At 35.8% G+C, this 21560-nt stretch overlaps 1 protein-coding gene across 2 annotated transcripts; it reads left to right on the forward strand.

Annotated features, from left to right (window-relative positions):
- Positions 1-724: 724 nt before the first annotated feature.
- Positions 725-17949, forward strand: LOC113231023 (sorting nexin-2). Of its 2 annotated transcripts, none has more exons than XM_026465164.1 (10): positions 725-852; positions 1759-1869; positions 5786-6029; positions 7988-8173; positions 9836-9957; positions 10571-10777; positions 11528-11644; positions 13171-13290; positions 14065-14217; positions 17635-17949. In XM_026465164.1, exons 1-10 carry the CDS (start codon positions 760-762, stop codon positions 17683-17685), a joined length of 1404 nt encoding a protein of 467 aa, XP_026320949.1. In that variant the 5' UTR covers positions 725-759; the 3' UTR covers positions 17686-17949. The 2 variants fall into 2 exon arrangements, with proteins under 2 accessions (XP_026320949.1, XP_026320950.1); XM_026465165.1 differs by lacking the exon at positions 725-852 and adding an exon at positions 897-1140.
- Positions 17950-21560: the final 3611 nt, after the last annotated feature.

A 21560-nucleotide genomic window follows, 5' to 3' on the forward strand; every position in this document is an offset into this window, starting at 1 on the left:
AAATTATTAACAATATTTGGTTAGATATTTTATGTTTGGTACAATAAAAAAAATTAAATAGTAATTACATTTTATCTATTTCCTTTACAAAAACAAAACAAAATTTGTTTTCTTCCTTCTTTCAAAATCTTTTGGAATTTGACAGGTTTGACCTGACAAAACGCTGACAGCTGATAAGCAAGTTGCTACTTAATTGACGTTTATTTCTACCAATTTCGCCACGTCATCGTCATCTTTGTATGATTTCAAAGAAAACTTTTTTTAAAGATTTCCCAGTCATTATTGTGAGTTGCATGGTTACTTTTAAATCTTTCCATGGAGGAAAGATTTAAAAGATTAAGATTTAAGATTCTCTCTTTGTAAAATAGGAACCAAGATGAAAATTATATTAAATATATTACCAAATTGTAGGGCTACTACTACTAAAAAACTACTAAAAACGTAGAAATCAAACTAATTGACGATGTTTCGTTTCATTGCTTCCATTTTACAAATGTTAAAAAGAATGAAAGAGAACACTAATCCGAAAAGAAAAAGAAAATTGCCTTATTTTTCTACTTCTCACAAAATACATCAATATTTTTAGGAAAACTTGTCTCGATTTGAAGACGTCACAAAAATCCGTCATGTCATTTGACATTCTGTCAAGGCATCATTCATATCGGCAAGTTATCTCGCTGTTTTCAGAATTTTGATTAGAAGTTTGTGCATTGTTTCGTTTAATTGCTCACGACCGTATTTAAAATCGTCTTGTGAAACATGTCGGAGGGGTCTGAGACTCCGCTGTTCAGTTCTGTGAACGTCAACAATGAAAAGAGGGAAGATGAAGATCTTTTTGCTTCTGCGGTCCAGGTATCTTAATAGAATCCTGTTTTATAAACTAGCTGTGCCTGCGTCCGCCCCGGGCGCTCGTCCGGCACGCGCGTTAACGCCCCTTTATGTATTAATAAAGCCTATAATCGTTCTATAACCTGAACGAAATTCTTTGGCGTTACTATCATAAAAATGGGTGTAAATTGGAATAATTAGCGCTTTCATAAACACTTATCCTGCAATTTATTGGCGATAAATAAACCTCCGAAAAGTTTTTATTGTTCTGTTATCAGTCACTAAAGGTTATGACTACTACTTTGATAATTGGTAAGCCAGTAGTACTTCTACAATGGTTCAAAATGAACGAAGTTTCTATTTATCCAAGGTTAAACGTGTTTTCGACACTACTATTGACTTACAGTATGTATGTATTCTATATGCTAAACAGTTGCATTGTATAACATAATAATACATGTATTTCAAATTGCACTTTATTTAGAACATGATACAGTTGTTTATGCTTCTGTCGTAAATAACTTTTCTTTCTTTGCACATAAAGACTATAATATACAGCCTGGAAAATACTAGTTAAATATTGTATATAAAAATAGTAACAGAACGGAATTTATTAAATGAGTCATAATCAGAACAGCAAGTAGGTACATTTCATTTATTTTTCCTGTTATTCAATATGAAATTGTTAACATGAATATGTGTTTACATTAATTATTGGAGTACCAGTTCATTCAGTGTAACTTATTTCTGTGTTAAATAAAACTTGTAAAAATAGAATTAGTGAAATACTATACATTATATAAACTAACAAAAACAACTTGAAATTATAATTCAAATCAACAGTAAAGCAGAATGTCCTGCCATCCAGCAATAATATCCTTCTATTGTACCACTAAAATCTCAATTGTGAGCTATAATCTTATCAAACAGGAGGTGAGCTTGGACCCAGAAGTGAATGGTGCTAGAGATGGAATAGAGAAAGTTAATATTGGAAATACACCTACTATAAATGCAGGAATAAGCAGTCCCATTATGGAGGAGGTATGAGAAAACCCTTTTTAACTAGATTTGTTTATTAGAGAGTAGGACAGCAGAAGTTGGTTGGCATGGTATATGTACAAGTGTCAGAAACACTCAAGTACCTTTTGGGTCCTTAAATGTTGGTGCTAGCATGGACTTTTGACATCTCTGTATAACAGTGGGTATGTAAACGAACTATTCAATCAGCACTATTCAGCCTATATATATTGTTGTTTATAACACAACACTGAATTATCATATGTTCGTAAATATTCAGAAGACTTATTTTACAAATAACAAAGAGGTTTATTTATCTATAATGACATAACAATTTTGTCTTAAAGAACATTGTTATATATATATAGTACAGTTACATTGTGTTATGTTGATAAGAAGACAAGAGTCTGTGCATAAGGTGTTTGTTTCCCTAGACTTTCGGTGAAGCCATCTGTTTTTATGACAGGAGTTGTATGATTTTTGTTATAATACTAACACGGAACAAACAAGTTGTGTGTCTGGTGGTAAGCGACACATCTATCCATAGCAGTTGCAGTGCCATTCAAAGCTTTAATCGGAAAGATCTGAGGTGTACCTTTGCGCCCGGCACTCTAAGACCTAAGTTGGTAAATCCCAGGATGCAACTCAACTAACACCAATGAAATTAACACTGAACCGTTATCCTTATTTGTAATATATTTCGTACATTAGATTTCAAACAATGACAACTCACAAACTTTACAATGCATTTTTGTAAAGAGAGTTTTATGGAAACTGGCAAATATGTGGGGCGCACCATAAGTTTCCGGAATGAATAAGAAAAAAATAGTGTAAAGTTCAGAAACGAATTTATTGTTTCTCAAAATATTCTCCATTAGTATTAATGCACTTCTTCATACGAATGAACCAATTTTGAAAACATTTATGCAACTCCTCCATGACAATCTCTGAAACATATTTTTCATACTCTTTGACAGCCTCTTCAGGTGATGAAAATCATTCACCGCGTAACTGTTTCTTAATTTTTAGAAATAAATAAAAGGTGCCAGGTCGGGACTTTACGCGAGATGGCTCATAAGGTCAACGTTGTTCACCTTCAAAAATTCATTTGTCTGTCTGGCCGTGTGAGAATTGGCATTATCGTGGTGCAAGATGATATGCGTTTATGGTTATTTTTACGGAGTTTGTCAATAACTTCCAGCAAACAAATTGTCGTGTACCAATCACTGTTCACGGTACAACGATTCTCCAAAGCAAGTCACGTGTTCAGTTTTATTAATAAAAGAAGCAATCATCTGCATAGACGCACTTTGCACGCGCGCCACTTTGGTTGGTTTCGGCTCATCTTGAAAGACCCATACTCTGGATTGCTGCTTTGTTTTGGGATCGTAACTATAATTCCATGTTTCGTCACCTATTGTTGTTACTATGTCCCACACCAAGTTTGACGCCCCTTCGTTGAATCTGGTAAGCATGGCATTGCACCAAGTGACGCGATCCGTTTTTTGAGCCTCAGTCAAATTGTGTGGGATCCACCGAGAGCACAGCTTTTTCACACCCATATGTTTGTGTAGTATTGATTGAATTTGACTCATGCCTATGCCTAAAGATGCCCGAATCTCATGGATGTCACATGCCTGTCTGTTTTGATCATACGACGCACAGCATCGATATTTTTGTTGTTCACAGCAGTGGACGGGCGACTATCACGAAATTCGTCAATGAGGTTCACACGACCGCGTTTGAATTCTGCAAACCAGCTATAAATAGTCGTCTTACATGGTGCTTCATCGCTAAAAGCAGTTTGAATCCGAGCGAAGCTCCGCTGAGCAAATTACACTTAAAGTCGTAGAAAACCATACTACGAAAATTTTCACGAGTTAAATTCATGGTGATGTAGACAACCAATTTCTAAAATGACGCCACAATGTAAAAACAAGTGACAGTCAGAAGAAACAAACTGTACTCTACAGCCAAAAAGTTCCATTTTCAAATGTTGTAATTTTTAAATATTGTTTATGTAAGTATCCAATTCCGGAAACTTATAGTGCGCCCTATGTGTGTTTAGATATAAAAAAGTCTTTAATCTGGTGGTACGTAATTTTAAATATTAATCTGTAAGTCAACTTTCAAAATAATTATTTTAATACGGTTATATAAAATAATCTGAAACCTATACATTAACACCTGATACAACAACCTATACAACAACATTCAGATATAAAAGTCGTACATAATCTTAACTAAATATTAACTTTATACCTGAACGTTAATTGAAAAAAAAAATGTTAATACATGATGAGCTAGAATTTTGAAGTTAGTTATTTGTAGGTACGCTAAAACTTTAACTAAAAAAGAACATCTGCATTTACCTTCACAGTGCGCTTAACCTCCGTCCGTACTCTGAAGCCTTCATCCACTACAACTGTAGAGCATGAGAGCTCCACAGAATTCTGTGGATTACCTGATCCTAATTTCAAGATTAGCTGAGCAACCTTCTTTTGTATTTTTGTGTTTTTTGGATTTGGTTTTCACATTTCAATACTCAATACTTGATTGCCTACCATAATGTTATACACAAGGTGGTACCATAAATTAAAAAAAGAATCTGTTACACTAATTCTAACTCTGTTCTATTTACTAAACACTTACGATTATTACAGGTATATATTGCTAAATGTATTTTTTTTAAATTGTAATAACAGCATAATAATTATTTCATAATAATATAATTTATTAAATATTATTGTCTATATTTCTCATTTACAAGAGGCAATAAATATAACTTTTATCGACTATTATTGTAGTGCCTAATAGTGTGTTCAATAGTTATTCTTATAATATCATTCTAATTTCTGATGATATATTTTTTTTCAATATCGATCTACATTTATAAATGCTAACCTAAATAAAAGTAACTGCCAGATATGTTTAAAAAACAGAGAATGTTCCATGATTCATGTACTTTGTTACCGATTAATCACTATACGCAATGTTATGGCGTAGTATAATACAACAGTTATTGTATTCGCGTTACTGACATTCTAGATTATTTATCGTATGTTAGTTTATATATGTGTATCTGTTTTATAGTCACTTCTTCGTTTCGTCGATTTTATGGTTTTATCATTGCATTCATGATCTTGTCATGTCACGATGGTAAAAACTAGCGAAGGTTGTTTTTGTTTTTTTTTGTTTTATTTACACTATTCATTAGTTAGAATGACAAAAAAGGCATGAAAAAGTGTTAGCCTTGCCAGAATGGAATAGTGAACGGTCGGTGTTTGCTGCTGACTCTAGTGAAAGTATTTCCTATTTCAAAGCAAATGCATGACGTTCATCAAAGCAGTAAATAAAATATACTTCAAGTTCCAGGCGTTTATCGTCCTAATTAATTTCCATTAATAATTGATACCCTTAAGGTAGTCACCACATTTAAAACGGAATCGACTTGAGCCGGTTAGGAAAAGCTTCATGTCCAGGCAACGGCTTTACCTGTAGTGCAGGGTGTCCGGTGCACACGGGCGGGCGCAGGGTCTTAGGGGATGCAGAGAGCAAACGAAGTAAACGGGGTATTGCTTCCCAACATCATTTATAATTGCACCATTTGCACCCAAATTTCCGACCACTGGGGAAAATGTAACCGCAAGTATTCCATTTTGATCACGTGCCCACTAGAGGATGCTATGGTATTTATATATCAGGGAATTGCACCCGGGCGCTACATGGGCTCGCGCCGGCGCTGATGTAATAAGAGAGAAAACTACGTTGTGTTTGTGGTATGCCCTAATCAAAATAGGATAAGAGGACGGAAGTTCGAAGATAAGCGACTTACTAAGTACACAAAAACTGTATTTTTTTTTACTATAATCCATGATCTTTCGTCATGTCGCAAAAACTGTATTTTTTACCAAAGTATGACATTTCTTCTAAATTCCAGATAGCAACCGAGCGTGCGAACAATATAATAATAACGGTGACAGAGCCTCAAAAAATCGGCGAAGGCATGAGCTCATACGTCGCATACCGGGTTCTCTCCAAAACCAATATGCCTATATTTAACAAACACGAATTTGCTGTACATAGGCGCTTCAGTGACTTCCTAGGCCTACATGAGAAAATGACCGAGAAGTACCTGAGATCGGGCAGGATAATCCCACCTGCACCCGAAAAGAGTATTGTAGGTAAGTGTTGATTTGTTATTAAGGCGGCTTTTAGCTTTTTTGCAGAATGTACATATCTAATTTCTCTCTTTCTCTCTGTCTCTATAGGAAAAGATACGTAATAGGTATTTTTTATTTTAGAATATATATCCTCAAACCAATTGTTATTGTCGTGGCTTAGGCCAATTTTTCAGAGCAATGTATTTACTATTTAGCGTGAAGCGGCCATGCGCTGAAGTCTAATTTATATTGAATTAGGATTTCAAATGTCTATGTTAAAATACTCTTCCGGACACATAATCTGGCTCGCCACCTCGCAAGTTTTCCCCAGGTTTTGCAAATCCAAATTTAAACAACCACATTTTCAGTAATTGGCAAAAATGTGCTTGATCCCTAAACACTTTATGTATGTATACAGTTATCTACGAATTTTATTAAAATTAATTATGATTCGAAAAAGTAATTAATTAATATTTAGTGCTTTTAAACACCCCATGTCACTCTTGGTGTCTATATATTTTTTTTATAATATGAAGTGACGGGACGAGCAAGTCGTATGCCCGATGGCAAACTACACGCCTGTCTATAGCAGTTGCAGTGCCACTCAGAGCTTTATCACAAAGATCTGATGAGGGCATTTGTCTGCTCATTTGGAACACGCTATTGCGATCATTGCTTATTATCTAGCAACAGTAGTAGTCGCCTCCTCAGCGTAGACCTTCCCTATCGTCTTCCATAATTCTCTTTTCCTGGATTTTGTCATCCATTCTGCCCTCCTAACTGAGAGTGCAGTAACTAAGTCAAACCTGTTTTCGAGAAAAACGTGGTTAAAGAAAATAATTTAAAATTTACTCTAGCTTCAAAACTACGCAAGTTACAGCAACATGGCATATATCAATAGAAAGGTAAAAGAATGAAGAATTGTAAGGTAACATATTTACATTATGTATATTAAGGGTGTAAAACATAAATAAAATAAGTGCAGCAACTATTAGATACTGCGATTATTGCTAGAATTCCATCGCCGTTGACTCAAAAATTATATAATAACTAATCTTACTGCAGTCTAAATTAGCAAATGTTATACATTGTAGTAAGTTACTGCAGTTTTACTTCCTGTATTACAGTGTTCCGATGGGAATTTTGATACGTGAGTTAGAGCCAAATATAGATCTTGTTTTGGTGTTAACGATTATTCATTTAACTCAATTTCGTCAAAAATGCTAGTTACTGCACTTTCAATTAGGACGGCAGCATTGTGGTCCTTCATTTTCTATAAAAGTGTCTTCCCATATTTTCCTCAGTCGAAATTTACATCTTATTTCGTTTCTTGATACCCATTGAGTCGCTCTATTCCGATCAATATACTTCCTATTAAGAGATAGTATACATAGTCTTTATTACATTTCGTTTCCGATTATATAATTGTTTGTTATTTTTATGTATTTCATGTTAAAGTAAAATTACCCACAATAATCTAAATAAATAAGACGAACTTATTATTACTTAATAATAAGACGAACTTATAGGCTATGATGAAGCTGACCTTTGAGCACACAAAAGTGTGATTTATCAATTTTATTTCATACTTTGTGTGTTTTTTGATAAGGTCCATTTGCAAAAAATAAGCAATAATATTTTTTTAATGGAAGATAGCAAATATTGTAGCATTTTGAACTATTGAATAAATGGGCCATCTTTTAAAATGATGTGTCTTATTACTTTAAAAAAAATATGGAGGTGCAATTTATTGTGACTGCGATTAATAACCTTATTATTTTAGATTACGTTGAAAAAACACTGCAAATTTTGCAAATTTATAATCACAGTACATAAAGATATAGTTTAGAGTGTCGATATTCAACATTTTCAAATATTTTTATTTATTTTTACCAGAACTAGTATAACCTGACCTCTCGCCCGGTACTCACTTGTCGTTAAGTTTTGGGAAACCCTACATGTAAATTTATTTTCAATAGGCACAACAAAACTTAAAATGTCATCAACATCGTCCACGGAAAACGCAAATGGTGCCAACACGCCTTCAAGTGTTCAATCTCAATTCGTCGAAAGAAGGCGGGCAGCTCTTGAGAGATTCTTGAACCGCGTGGCGCAACACCCCGTGTTGTGCATCGACCCAGATTTTCGACAGTTTCTAGAGTCTGGTAAGTCACTAGGTATATATTTCCACAGGTAACACTAGCACGACTTCAAATGTTCACACTTTTAGAAGCAGTGTAGCTCCTTGTGAAAGAGTTCATCCAGGGAAATATTGCCACTTTACCTATTTCTGCCGCCGAGCAGTAATGTGAGCATTACTGCGTTCCGGTTTTGAAGCGAAGGGTGCTAGTAAAATTACAGGCACATGACTTTTTAACTTATGTCTCAGGGTAACGGGCGCGGTGGCAGTGCCCCTCAGATCTTTGCGATTTAAAGCTCCGAGCAGCACTGCAACTGTTATGGGCAGGCGTCTAGCTTACCATTAGGCGGACGACTTGTCCGTCCCGTCACGGTATAAAAAAAACACATCATTAATCAAGAAGACGGGCTCTTAGTAGATGTTTCTTAATCGTGTAGAACAGCCTTGATTGAACATCTACTCAGATTTTTGACAGTTGCTTATATCTCGTACAATAGAGATACACCAGAATTACTAGCTCTTGATTTTCTGTTCGATTTAATGGTTACTCCACATGAACAAGCTTCCCCACAACTAAACTTGCATAAGCCAAGTACACGTATGCACGCGTGCTGTGTAAAGTGTTTGTGGTAGGTATTTTTCCTCTTACGTAACTAATTACATGCGCAACTCTACTCGCAGAGAAGATTGATCGTGTGTATGCGACTTATAAGTGTTATGAATTAATATACATGGTGGAAGTTTGAGACGGGTCAATTTTTTCGATGGCAAAGTTCTTTGGGATTGCTGACATTTATAGTACTCTTACTCTCAGTTGGTCCCATGGAGACTTTTGCACCTTATCAGAAATAAAATCGAATGTCTCGTAAAAAAAGTTTCATGAAAATTGTCTTATATCTTGCTGACTGTACTATTTCTTGGAAATCTGGGAATGCCTCCACAGGCAGTGTCTTCAAAATTCATGACAGTCTTCGAGGACCTGCGTCCTGATTTTGATTCAAATCAAAATCGTCCGATCGGGTAGTCTCGAAATCAGATGGATTTCTGAACGTGAGGATGAACCTGATTCCTACTATAGCTTTCTAATTTGCGAGTTAAATCAACTATTGTTCCGATTAGAAATGTCAAAAGTTTCCGATCGGCCAGTTGTGAATCGCAATTATGCGCCTCGACTCGGAAAAGACGCAGTTTCCGATCGGGAGAGGCAATCAAAATCAAGCTGTGACGGTTAAGGTGTGTTGACTCTCTCAAACCACCCTGTAAGTCTGTATATGATTTGACGACCGCGATACCTCAAGCGTTTGCTCTGTGGGCGCTTGATGACGAAGTCCCATTATCTCGAATTTGGGAAACAAACTTTTATAAATTGAGTTCTTAGGTTTTCGCAATTGTTACACATGGGACATTAAATATTTTTTTCGTATCTAAATTGCGTATATTTGTTTTTTATAAACAAACCAAATTTTCGGGCACTCTACAGATCCCATGGTCACCCGTTCAGGTGACCCCGAGTGATCCCAAAGTTTGAAACCAGATATTTGATGTGGTTGCCTAATACTGTTCCTGAAATGTTGTTCTTCCTTAGAAGTTATACCAAAAACTCTATTGGTCAAACAAATATTACCTTTTAATAATATCAATGGTTTATACTTTACTAAAACTGTGGTATGGTGTATGGTATTTGCAGAAGCAGATCTGCCAAAAGCAACAAGCACATCCGCATTGAGCGGTGCGGGCGTGTTGCGGCTGTTCAACAAAGTCGGCGAGACCGTGAATAAGTTTACTTATCGAATGGACGAGTCCGACCCTGTAAGTAGACATACTGGCTCCTTGGGTGCTCTGTGGTGGATCGATTGCAGCACATAGTAAAGCAGATTTAGGCATGCTAGTTGTGGTGTTGCAAATTGCAAACTTACTTGGCAAACAAAATAGAAAAATTCAATTTTATAAATGGCCAAAAGGGAAAGTAAGTACAATTATTGCTTTTCCAATCTACCAGATTCCAGTGTATCAAAGTTTTTAGTAGTTGCGCTTGGTCACAATTTCATCTGATATTAAGCGACAAAAGCGCTAAGCGCTTTTATAATTTTGTGATAGCTTTATAGATATCTATATAACATCTGCGCTTGCGCTCGTGGCAAGACGTCACATATCTCCATTATCAACCCGTTCGACGTAATGCATTCTCTGTAGAACATTTTTAGCACAAAATTAAAAGTTTTCTTGTTCTGCTATTACCAATTAAAAATAATAATAATTTGTACAGTATTAATAATTCCTTATTGCGCAAGGAAAATACAGTTTTGCAGTATTTGTAAAAACCTCTAAATAAGGACTCCTTTACTTCTCACCTACAGACATTACGAGTATTGAAATTTCCTATTTTGTAACGTGGTAATACAATTCAGCTAATACATTTCAGTGGTTCGAGGAAAGATCTGCCCGAATAGAAGCCCTAGAAACGTGTCTGAGACGATTATTCGGTGCTTGCGAGTCGTTAGCCAACGAACGGCGTGAACTGGGGGTGAGAACACACGACGCAGCCAGGGCTTGTGCGGCACTGTCAGGGGCCGATCCACATGCACCCTTGTCCAGAGCCTTATCTAACCTAGCTGACTTACATGAAAAGGTAAACCAATTGACATATAGAGATTTAGTACATTATTGCAGATGCAAGTGGAAGTTAACCTTAAAAAAATTATTACCGGACGAATATGTACTATACGTTTCTGCCGAGGTATATATAGTGCTTTTCTCAAACAATGCAAAGAAACAATAAAAAACTAAAAAATATAGAAGAAAAAGGTAAAAATAAGTAACTCCACGACAAATATTGCTTTTTGTTTTAATTTGGGCGGAGTAGAGTTCGTTATTGTATTTTCAGTCTTCTCACTAGAACTTTTTTAAATATAAAAAGTATAAATAACAAAAAAGAACTTTATAATATTTTCGATTACCGCCTTTTTAAAAAAAATATTCGTAACCAATTTACGCGAAAACACGCCTGTAGATTCGACTGCACGCCATGATGTAGCCGGTGTGAGAGACTAGTGCAGTCGGATCTGCAATCAGACGAGATGCAGTCGTGCTAACTGCTTTTCGGCTGCTATTTTCCGGTTCCAAAGTAACTTGTGAGACTACACCCTTAAAATACGTGGTCTAATGCCATAAATGATTTTCGTCTTACCACGACCTAATCAGCTCTATGCACCGAGAACGGCGCGGTTTCTCTGTTAACAATTCAACCGCTTTTTTATGAAGTATGGCTTTGACTGCGCTAACGGACAAAATGGCGAGCTAAAGGCACTTAACCCGTATCACTCAACCGTTAAAATCTTGTGGACGTTATCACTTACGACGATAAATTTGTAAATCGCAGATAGAACACCTCAGAGTGGAGCAGGCGAATACAGACTACTACGTGTTAACTGAACACATCAAGGACTACCTCGGGCTCATCGGTGCTATCAAAGACGTGTTCCATGAAAGAGTAAAAGTAAGTAATGTTAGCACCAGCCATTTATTAATACGCTATTTGATTCTAAATTTCTTTACTCCTGCAAAGTTTTTATGAATAGTTGTCGATTTAATTTGAGTAGAATCGATAACAGTAAAATGGCAACATTAGGGATAATGATGTAGGTTTGCATAGTACAGCGGTATAACAGTTTTGTATTAATATTATGCAATATAATGTACTTGTAAAATTCAAAAACTAATAAATTCAGTTAATAAAAATGGAAGTAAATTGAAGGTTAAATCATGTAAAATAGAGGCGCGTTGATTTTTTCTTTTTATACGATTTCAAAAATAGTTGGAGCTTTTCAATTCGACTGTATTTTTTAATTGTATGTATATTACGCGATAAATTTGTGAACCGATTATGATAATTCTTTTTTTGTTGGAAAGAGGAGACCTCATTATTGGTCCCATTTAAATTTGAAGAAAATATTTCACCTCTAAGACTCAACTCACACTGGCGCAGAGTCGAAGCGTCGCCACGCGTCATGTTTTTCGCCTATAGCATATTCATCTCTATTTTCCCATTATTACAGTGTGAGTTGACCCTACAGGTAACAAACTATTGGACGAATGCAGTTTCGCGCACTTTCCGGTAACCGATTTCAATAAAACTTGGCAATTAGATGTAATTCCACGAACTTTTGAGGTCGGTTTTCTGAATTACATTAAAAATTAACTGTATTAAAAAATCAACTTTTAACAGTCACTGGGTTCGCAGAGCAATTTATTTTCATTTTTACAACAATTAGCGATTAAAAAACAATTGTGTTAATTACACACTACATTTCTTATTTAACTTAAATACCTGACACGCACTCTCTTCGGTTCACTTTTCACCGTAGAACTTACGTAACAGTATGACGAACAAAGAGAAAGCTTCGTAATAAAAGTAATTACATTCGGTGTATTACTAGTATTGCTTATTTGATAGTAATTGTTCCGGACGGAGAACGGGAGTAGAGTCCCAGGACTCAGAGGATTTCTATTAATAATTAATAACAAATTGAACTTAATAAAAATTCATTCAATAAAATAATTTGTAAAACTTAATATAGCGTAAATTGGAATGTTTTCTTTGTAAAATTAAAAATAAGGTATTTTATTAATAACTATAGTGGAAAAAATAGGGTGGTTTGCATCAATATTAGACATAACTGGTTGAAGACTGTTCCACCTCAGTCAACCGTGACCATGGGACCTGTAAAGGACCCGAAACGTCGGTTTGTTTGAAAAAACAAATATACGCGATTTAAATCCGGAAAAATAGTTTCATTTTCTATGTGTAACAATCGCGAAAACCTAAGAACTCGTTATTTTATTTTATTTATTACCTACCTACTTTTATTTTTTAAATTTTGCTTTTTTTTGTTAACTTTGTAAGTATTTATTTATATGTTAGTCATAAATCAACCTATTCTATTCAATATTCGCTGGTGTTAAGGAATTTGGCAACCAAAATTCATATACCTAAACCTCAAATCTTTTTCTACGAATCCGCAGGTGTTCCAGAACTGGCAGCACGCGCAGATGCAGCTAACGAAACGACGCGAAAACAAGGCAAAGGCTGAGCTTGCCAACCGGCCGGATAAGATAGAAACGGCTTCGCAGGAGATTATAGAGGTGGACTTTTTCCTCCAAAGCAGAAAACTCTATATTGGCGAAATCCTAAAAGGGCGCTGCCAATAAGTAAAAAGAAGAAGATTAATCATTGTATCAAAATTGTATCTCCCTTCACAATCTATCGATAAAACTATCGACAACAACTACATGACTAAATTTGTATTGAATTGATATTCAATGATTTTTTGTGAAATTACTCCACTAGTTTGATATAATTATTAATACAAAGATCGCACACGACGTCTTCTAGCAAACCGTGCAAGACTCTATGCCAACAAAGCCACGGAACGAACCTAACTAACGACTACATAACTATAAAAAAAAATTCAAGAATCTAACCCAATAAACTCCATTTTATTCCATCTTGGAAAGAAATAGTCAGTGCGTTTGCTCACTGCTTCCGATTTATACCAGGGGCTCTACTCTCGATCTCCGTCCGACATCCGTCCGAAACAATTACTGTCAAATAAGTAATATTCAACACACAACAAAATTAAAAGACAAGTATCAAGTATGAAGCTTCATTCGCATCACGCGTCTTTTCATTTGGTCAATTATTGCTTATTTGGCAGTAATTGTTTCGGACGGATGTCGGACGGAGATCGAGAGTAGACCCCCAATTCCGAATCTAAGAAATGACGTTCCGAAATATCATCCGAAGTGGGTCCGAATTTTATAGATTTTATAGTCTCGGATTCGGAACAAATACGAATCGGATGCTATACGCAAACGCGCTTCGGCCCCTAGACCTAAACGTATTGTATAAAATTTCAGTGGGAAGCAAAGGTGGAGCGTGGGCAACAAGAGTTTGACCAGATATCCCGCGTAATTAAGAAAGAAGTAGAACGCTGGGAGGAAGCACGGCTTGACGAACTGCGCACCACACTGCTCAGATATCTCGACGAACATATGAAGCATCAGGCAAAGGTACGTTATTGATCGGCAAAATTTGTGAACCTTGTACCTCCATTAAGAGTCGATATTTCCTCAGCTCGAATTAAAAATTTTCCCGTACTAATACGTAATAGGTTCATTTTGCTTGGGTCGTGCGGCAGGGACAAGCTTTATCAGATTTTTTATAAACGAAATTAGAGCATTTGAAAAATGTATATCGTATAGTATACGTGTTCTATTTACTTCTGTCAATATAAAAAAATCGTTGGTATATGTAATGGTATATATACCATATGTGTAATGGTATATATACTATAATATGTGTGGTATTTTTAAAGAGTAAAAAAGGGGATGTCGTCCATAAACGGAGTTACGAGGTTATGTTGATGGAAAAAAGTTTTTGCATAGTCTTGATTCAGAAATTCTTATTGTTTGTTCAGATGTTAATAATTAAAGTTCGTCAAAATAATTACTTTGTTTACGCTGTAAGATGATGATACGAAACCGATGGTGGGAATTATTAACTGCCTCTGTAGCTGAACCGTTACCTTGCTGGACTGCCACGTTAAGGTCTCGGGTTCGATGCCCGGGTCGGGAGAAATATTTGTATGGCTAATTTGTGGTTATCTATGTATGTGTACATGACTCATGCGATACGGCGTTTCCCTAATGCAGGCCTATGCTGTCCTCAGAACGAAAAAGGGCACAACTGCTGTATAAAGTACGCAATGTTGTGCCTTTTTACGTTACGAGGGCAGTATGAGTGTGTGCGTTATTATTATTATTATTATTAATTACTATAAATAAATACAATTATACTACACCATCAAAGAAGATTTTCCCGTATTTAAAAATTAAATTTTTCAACAAGAACTCATGGAATTAGCGTTTAGTATGCCAGTTTCAAAATAGCACAATAATTTTTGATCAATCAAACATTTAGGAAATGAAACTTTTTTCCGAATTTAAATCGCGTATATTTGTTTCTCAAACAAACCGACGTTTCGGGCCCTTTACAGATCCCATGATCACGGTTGACTCGACACGATTTAAATCTGGAAAAATAGTTTCGTTTCCTATGTGTAACAATCGCGAAAACCTAAGAACTCAATCAAACATTGTTTAAGCTTAAGGCATTTAATACTGAAAATGCAAAGGATTGTGCACGAGAGTGTAGTCACAACTATTTAAAAGCAGTAAATCTGAACATTTTATTGTGTAATTGTACTTGTAGGAAAGTGAAAGAGAGGAATGGTTCCGATCAGGGTGGTCTGAACGTCCAGGTGGTTCTTTAGAAATATTACCCATGGTGGGTACTCACAACATTTTAGAATAGATCGAAAACAAAACGCGAAACTATGCACTTCGTTTATTGTAGAGAGGTACAATAATCACACACCCAGGTATTTGGTATAGAGTAAACGTCAGTATTGTGGAGTTGTCTTGTGCCCAGCGATTCGTTCTCGAAAGTCCCTCCTAACAAACAGCAGCCCCATGTATAACGCGACATCCCCACAAGTCTGCCCGCGTGCCGTCAGCCGACTATCTTGCATACAACGTTGTAAAAGAACACCTGCGTCGTTAGTGCTAACGACTGGAGATGCGAAGGCTTCGCAAACAATTTATGGAGCCACTTTTATCACTTGCACTAATGACTGCACGGGTGCATACTCGTGCCACGCCAGAGCAAAAAGCGCCCCACTGCTCCGCTGCGCGCTGTTTTATACCGTTTGCATAACAAGCCGTTTACTCCTTGTGTTGTTTACCGTTTTACGCGCCATAAGAGGAAGCGTACGATTAGCAATGAAAGAGACTCTGAGTCGTATTCTAGAACTCTACTCAATGCTCAAGTCAGGATTTGAGTATGGTTTAAAGCCCTCGAAATCATAGTCAAGTTCCTGCCATTAGGGTCGTATTTCCAGTGCTTGTGTTTCCAGTGCAATCCTGACTTGAGCATTGAGTAGAGTTCTAGAATACGACTCTTAGTCTTTTAAGGCGTTTTATAACGACTGACTTCATTTTACAGAACTGAACTCTAAAATTACGACTGGGGGTTCAAGTTTTTATTAATAAGACTCAGTCGTTATGCTAAAAGACTCAAAAGACTTAAACGACTCCAGTTGTTTGCAAAGGACTTATACCTATTTTATGTCTTATTAAACCCGAAGTTTATAAGTAAAAATGGCGTAAGTAGTATGTGGTAAATAATTACGTTTATTTACTTATAATAAAAACTTTGTGGGTAGAAATAAAATCACGCCATACGGCTCATGACTCGCGACTCCCGAGGCTATGAGGCGCCAGTCGTTTTAGTACTACAAGTCTTTTAAGCTTCCTAGGGTTAAAAGACTTTCGACTCGAATTAGTCTTCAGTTTTAGTCTTATGTCTCAAGACGAGGGCTAAAAGACTAGACTAGTCGTGTGGCGTTGAAAATTAGTCGACGTTTTTTAAAAGGCCTTAAAAGACTGAGTCTCTTTCATCACTACGTACGATGGCGCCGCCGTCATATTTATTTATAACTAATTCTTATCGTCATTTCTTATCTTCATACACTAATTAACTAATAATTTTGACCAATTTTAATAATAATAATAATAGTTCATTTCTTTAACTGTTTACATTTTACAATGCAATTTAGCAATGCCTGTGATAGGGGATTCCGCTCTTCCATAACCATAGCTTTCCAATGTATAAACTTATTGTATTTTAAATATTCAAACATTTCAAAACTTAAATTAATTTGAATATTAGTTTTTAACTAAGCTAAAATGTTTATGTTTATGGGATTTAATATTAATTATCTTTTAAGAGAATACAATACCAAACCACCTAGTGTATTTTGAGTTGTATGTGTAGCATGAATTTATAGTGAGTGTACAGGTATATGTGTGTGAATGTGTATTAGTGTATACTTGAGAATACTACTATATGGATTTCAGAAGCGTCTCAACTTCCTCATAATTAAGTAATTTTAACCACTTATATAATATGTTTTTGCATTTATAATAGTTTTTTTAAAATACATAATATGTAATTCTTTATTAATTTTATTATATAGATAGGCTGGGCGTCTACTGTACTGCATACCAGCAAATGTTGATTTAGTGTTAGGAACCTGTGCTACATAATCCTTTCTTCTTTTATTTTCTATATTTGTGTCATATGGTAATGTTTTATGCATTTTAAGAACTATTTGCAATATATATAGCTTTCTGACTGACAGAAGATTGCTTAAGAGATAAATATTATATGTTGAGTAATCCATCTTTTTAAAATACATGCCTATGAATTATTACAATATACAATATCAAATTTTGAATTAAGACTATTTAAAAACTTTTTAAACATGATAATGATGAAAAACTTTTTTCTGCGCTATGTCGGCACGAGATGAAGAAATAACATTTTATTTACTTCTAGATGTATTGAAAAGATTTTTTTGCTTACAGTCGATCCGCTACTGGAATGCGTTCCTGCCTGAAGCTCGTGCGATCAAATGAGTGGGGCGCTGCCGGCGACTCCCCCACTCGCCCTAAAACGCCAAATTCCACCGCCGCAACCTTACGCGGGCCGCACTTATTAAGATACCAATAACATATAATGTAGATAAGAAACAAATACTATAATATACTTACGCGGTGAGACATAGAAACAGTTACAAAGTTGTTCTCTGATTTATTTGCACATACGCTAACGCACACAAACGACACATTTTCTTAATTGAAAACTGAAGTTAATTTTTTCATACTTATTAATGCAGATCGAACATTTTACCGTAGCGCCATCTATGAGAAATCTATGAAAGTTTTATTCCACTATTCTAATATAATAGTGAGAAAAAAACTTAAAAAATTGTATCTAGATTTCTCACAGATGGCGCTATGGCAAAATATCCGTTAAAACCAAAAACAAACGGCGATCTGCAACAAACGCATGGAAAGACTCCGGCCGGGGCCGCACTAGTATGGCGAAAGCGACACGGCGGCGACGCGAAGAATTAGGTGGCCGCATTGCAAAAGCGAGAAGCCAGCGAAACGCTGCTACGTCACTTAATGGGTGGCCGCAGCGGGCAGGTTAGGCGATCAGTGGCGGCCGCACTGACGCCGCACTCGTATAGTTGAACGACAAAATCAAACTATCTTGTATACGTCGTGCGATGTCTCCTTCGCAACTCTTCGCTCGAATATGGCGCGCTCTTTCGCACGAACGCCGCGAGGCAGTGCGGCCGCTCAGGTACATCACCGCATATTTTGTCGCAAATCGCCGTGTCGCACCGCTGCTTGTCGAACGAAATTCAAGTGTCGTCGCGAGTCGCTGAATAATTTTATTTAATGCGGACACCCTCATTACTTGTTGAACATTTGGAATTTCTTTACGATATAAACAAATAAATTTCGCTTGTCGTTTCTGCAGTGCGCCCACCGACATATGTTTATATGAGTTTGTTTTCACGAAATCGCCGTCGCGTCGTAGTCGTCTTAGTAGTGCGGCCGCGGCCTAAAATCTGTACCTCAGTTGGTAGAACGGTCGAGTCGGTCACACAGGGTCGAGTCCTGTCAGATCCTTATTTTATTATTAATAATAACAAATTAATGGAGTAATTTAGCAAAAAAATAAATGTATTAAAATTCATAATAATAATATTCATTACAATCAATAGTGAAGTTAATTTCGTTTATTTTGTGTTCCAATCAATATCTAAGTGTGACAATTTAGCACGTTAGCAAGTATCTGTACAGACTTATTTTTTTTACTAATCCTCTTATAAAACCAAAGCTGCCTGTTTAATTTTAACTGTTTCATAGATCATTAAACTTGTTTCTTCTTGTACAGGTTCATTGGTTATCTTCTACGGAGAGAACGACAATAATTTTAGGGAATATTAAAAGTAATTTCATTGCAAATGAAACTATTTTTCAAACCTAAACGTAACGTTTCGATCTCTATACATGTCTCATAGTCACCACAACGCTATCCACTGGCTGATTCGGGGCCAGGGCCTGGATTTGTGAGGTCGCTGATCCCTGTGCTTGCACAGGTTATAGTGCCCTTCCCGCACAACCAAGAGGTTAATAAGGAGGGCCACTGTAATCAAAACTTAAATAGAAAGATATGGGACCGTCCCATAGTAACGAATATAAAATAGTTTCATTTCCAAGCTAGCACTGCGAAAACTCATTAAACTCGTTAAAAACTAATTAAAGTTTAGAATTGCACATTCTACACTGCATAAATGCCAAATAGTAATGCCGTTGAGGTTTTAAATAATAGCAAGTGCGATGATAACGCGTAAGTTTGCGGGCGGCCTTAGTTCTATGCTAAAATGTCGTTTTTGTACCCACGTTATACACGTTCATTGAAACAATAATCACATTAGGTTATGAATCCCCTTTTATATTCCGTCATTTAAAGTAATATAAGAAACGTGATATTCTCGACTTTATTATCATAATGAGAATATCACACAGGACAAATAATGTTAGAAAATATATATATATAAATACAGCTTATTTACAGGTGTATATAAATACATGTATTTATATACACCTGTATATAAATACAGGGTGTAAATTTAAGACGAGGCAGCAAGGCCAGCTACCTTAATCGTTGTAGTTACAGGAAAACGGTTCTAGAAGACTATCCATGAATTTTGAAGATATATTGATTGGCATTCAGCAGTCAGTACAGTCAGCAGACTGTACCATTTTTTCAAAATCTAAATAGCAAGATATAAGGTAATTTTTACAAAACTTTTTTTATGCCATTCTATCCGGTCTCTGGTAACGATCAATAGTCTCTATGGGACCAACTGAGGTAAGAGTACTCGAAAAGTCAGAAATCGCAAAATACTTTTTACTATACAATTTGTAGGGACATATTTAGTAATAAGTTTTTCTAGGTAGTTAAGGAAACTAACAAATTGACTATGTATTATGTATTTCAAAATAAAAACAATAACAAAAAGCAAAATTAACATAAAAAATCTATGATAGTAAGTGCTTGAATTGATTGCCGCCATGCAATTGATACATCAATTCGCTCTCTTCCGCAAAGAGCAAGTAGCGGCTGAAATTTTACTTGGATTCCATTGAAAATTGCTGCAAGTGCGTCTTTCAATTCTTGAACACTTGTATTTTTTTTTATAAATTTTATTTTTTACATAGCCCTAAAGAAAAAAAAACAAGGGGCGTCAGATCAGGGGGTCGATTCAGAACCTTATGATAACTAAGTCGTCGACCGATTCCATTTGATATCGTACGATTTCTTTTCATTTTTATTCACAACACCCGAACCGAACGTCAAACTGTCGTATTCGAAACCGAACCGAAATGACGTCACTCCCGTACGATTACTCGAGCTTCTCGATCGTCAAAGACTACAAACGTTATTCAGAACACAGTTATCGAATAAAAGTTACCGAACGTCCTATTGTATACAAAGCAAGAATGTAATATGCAAATATCTTATTATTTTAAATAAGGTCTGGATTTTGTTCAATTTTATTAATTTATATTAATGCCTTATATTTTAGACCTTTTAAAAATGTATATAAAAGGATTTTAATTTTTCTTATAATCTATTTTTCCGACTAACTCCATAAACGTTCGAGAACGATATCCAACCGAACGATTCGATTAAAATATCGAAGAGTTCTGAATCGGGGTCCTGCACTGCGACGGGGCCATTTGATAGGACCATGTGTTCCAATCCATTTTGTTTCCACATTTGAAAACATTTTGATTAAAAATCGTATTAAAAGTGACAATTCGCTGTTAACACAACAAAACAAAGCTGTTTCAAATTTAAAGAATAATATGATTATAAGTGGCCAGTTTCTAATCTAACAAAAAGTTTTCATTTAAAATGTGTGGTAAAAGGTTTTTTGCGATTTCTGACATTTCGAGTACTCTTACCTGAGTTGGTTCCATAGAAACTATTGATCCTTACCAGAGACCGGATCCAGTGCCATAAAAAAAGTTTTGTAAAAATTGCCTTTTATCTTGCTGACTGTATTTTTTCGAAATCTGTGAATGCCAACCAAAATATCTTCAAAATTCATGGATAGTCCTGTAACTACAACGATTAAGGTAGCCGGCCTTGCTGCCCCGTCTCAAATTTACACCCTGTATAATTGGATATAAAACTATTCTTTCCGATCTAAATCGTGTACATTTGTTTTTTCACAAACCAACGTTCTTCATAGGTCCCATGGTCACGGCTGACGTGACGTGATAAAATTTACACGATTTCAAAAAAAAAACATATTTTCTTTTCCTATGTGTATCAATCGCAAAAATGTAAGATTTCGATAAAATTCTACAATTATGTAATTATACTTCTAGTAATATACATACAATTAAGTATTTCGATTAGG

The sequence above is a fragment of the Hyposmocoma kahamanoa genome, unplaced genomic scaffold (assembly GCF_003589595.1).
Source record: "Hyposmocoma kahamanoa isolate Upper Pololo Valley unplaced genomic scaffold, ASM358959v1 64, whole genome shotgun sequence".
In the NCBI taxonomy this organism is placed as follows: domain Eukaryota; kingdom Metazoa; phylum Arthropoda; class Insecta; order Lepidoptera; family Cosmopterigidae; genus Hyposmocoma; species Hyposmocoma kahamanoa.

What these genes read in the sequence shown, in the direction of transcription:
- LOC113231023 (XM_026465164.1), top strand. Translation starts at nt 760, where the DNA reads ATGTCGGAGGGGTCTGAGACTCCGCTGTTCAGTTCTGTGAACGTCAAC. An exon ending in ACCCGAAAAGAGTATTGTAG is followed by an intron (nt 6,030 to 7,987) that starts GTAAGTGTTGAT and finishes TATTTTCAATAG; the next exon opens with GCACAACAAAACTTAAAATG. An exon ending in TAGCTGACTTACATGAAAAG is followed by an intron (nt 10,778 to 11,527) that starts GTAAACCAATTG and finishes TGTAAATCGCAG; the next exon opens with ATAGAACACCTCAGAGTGGA.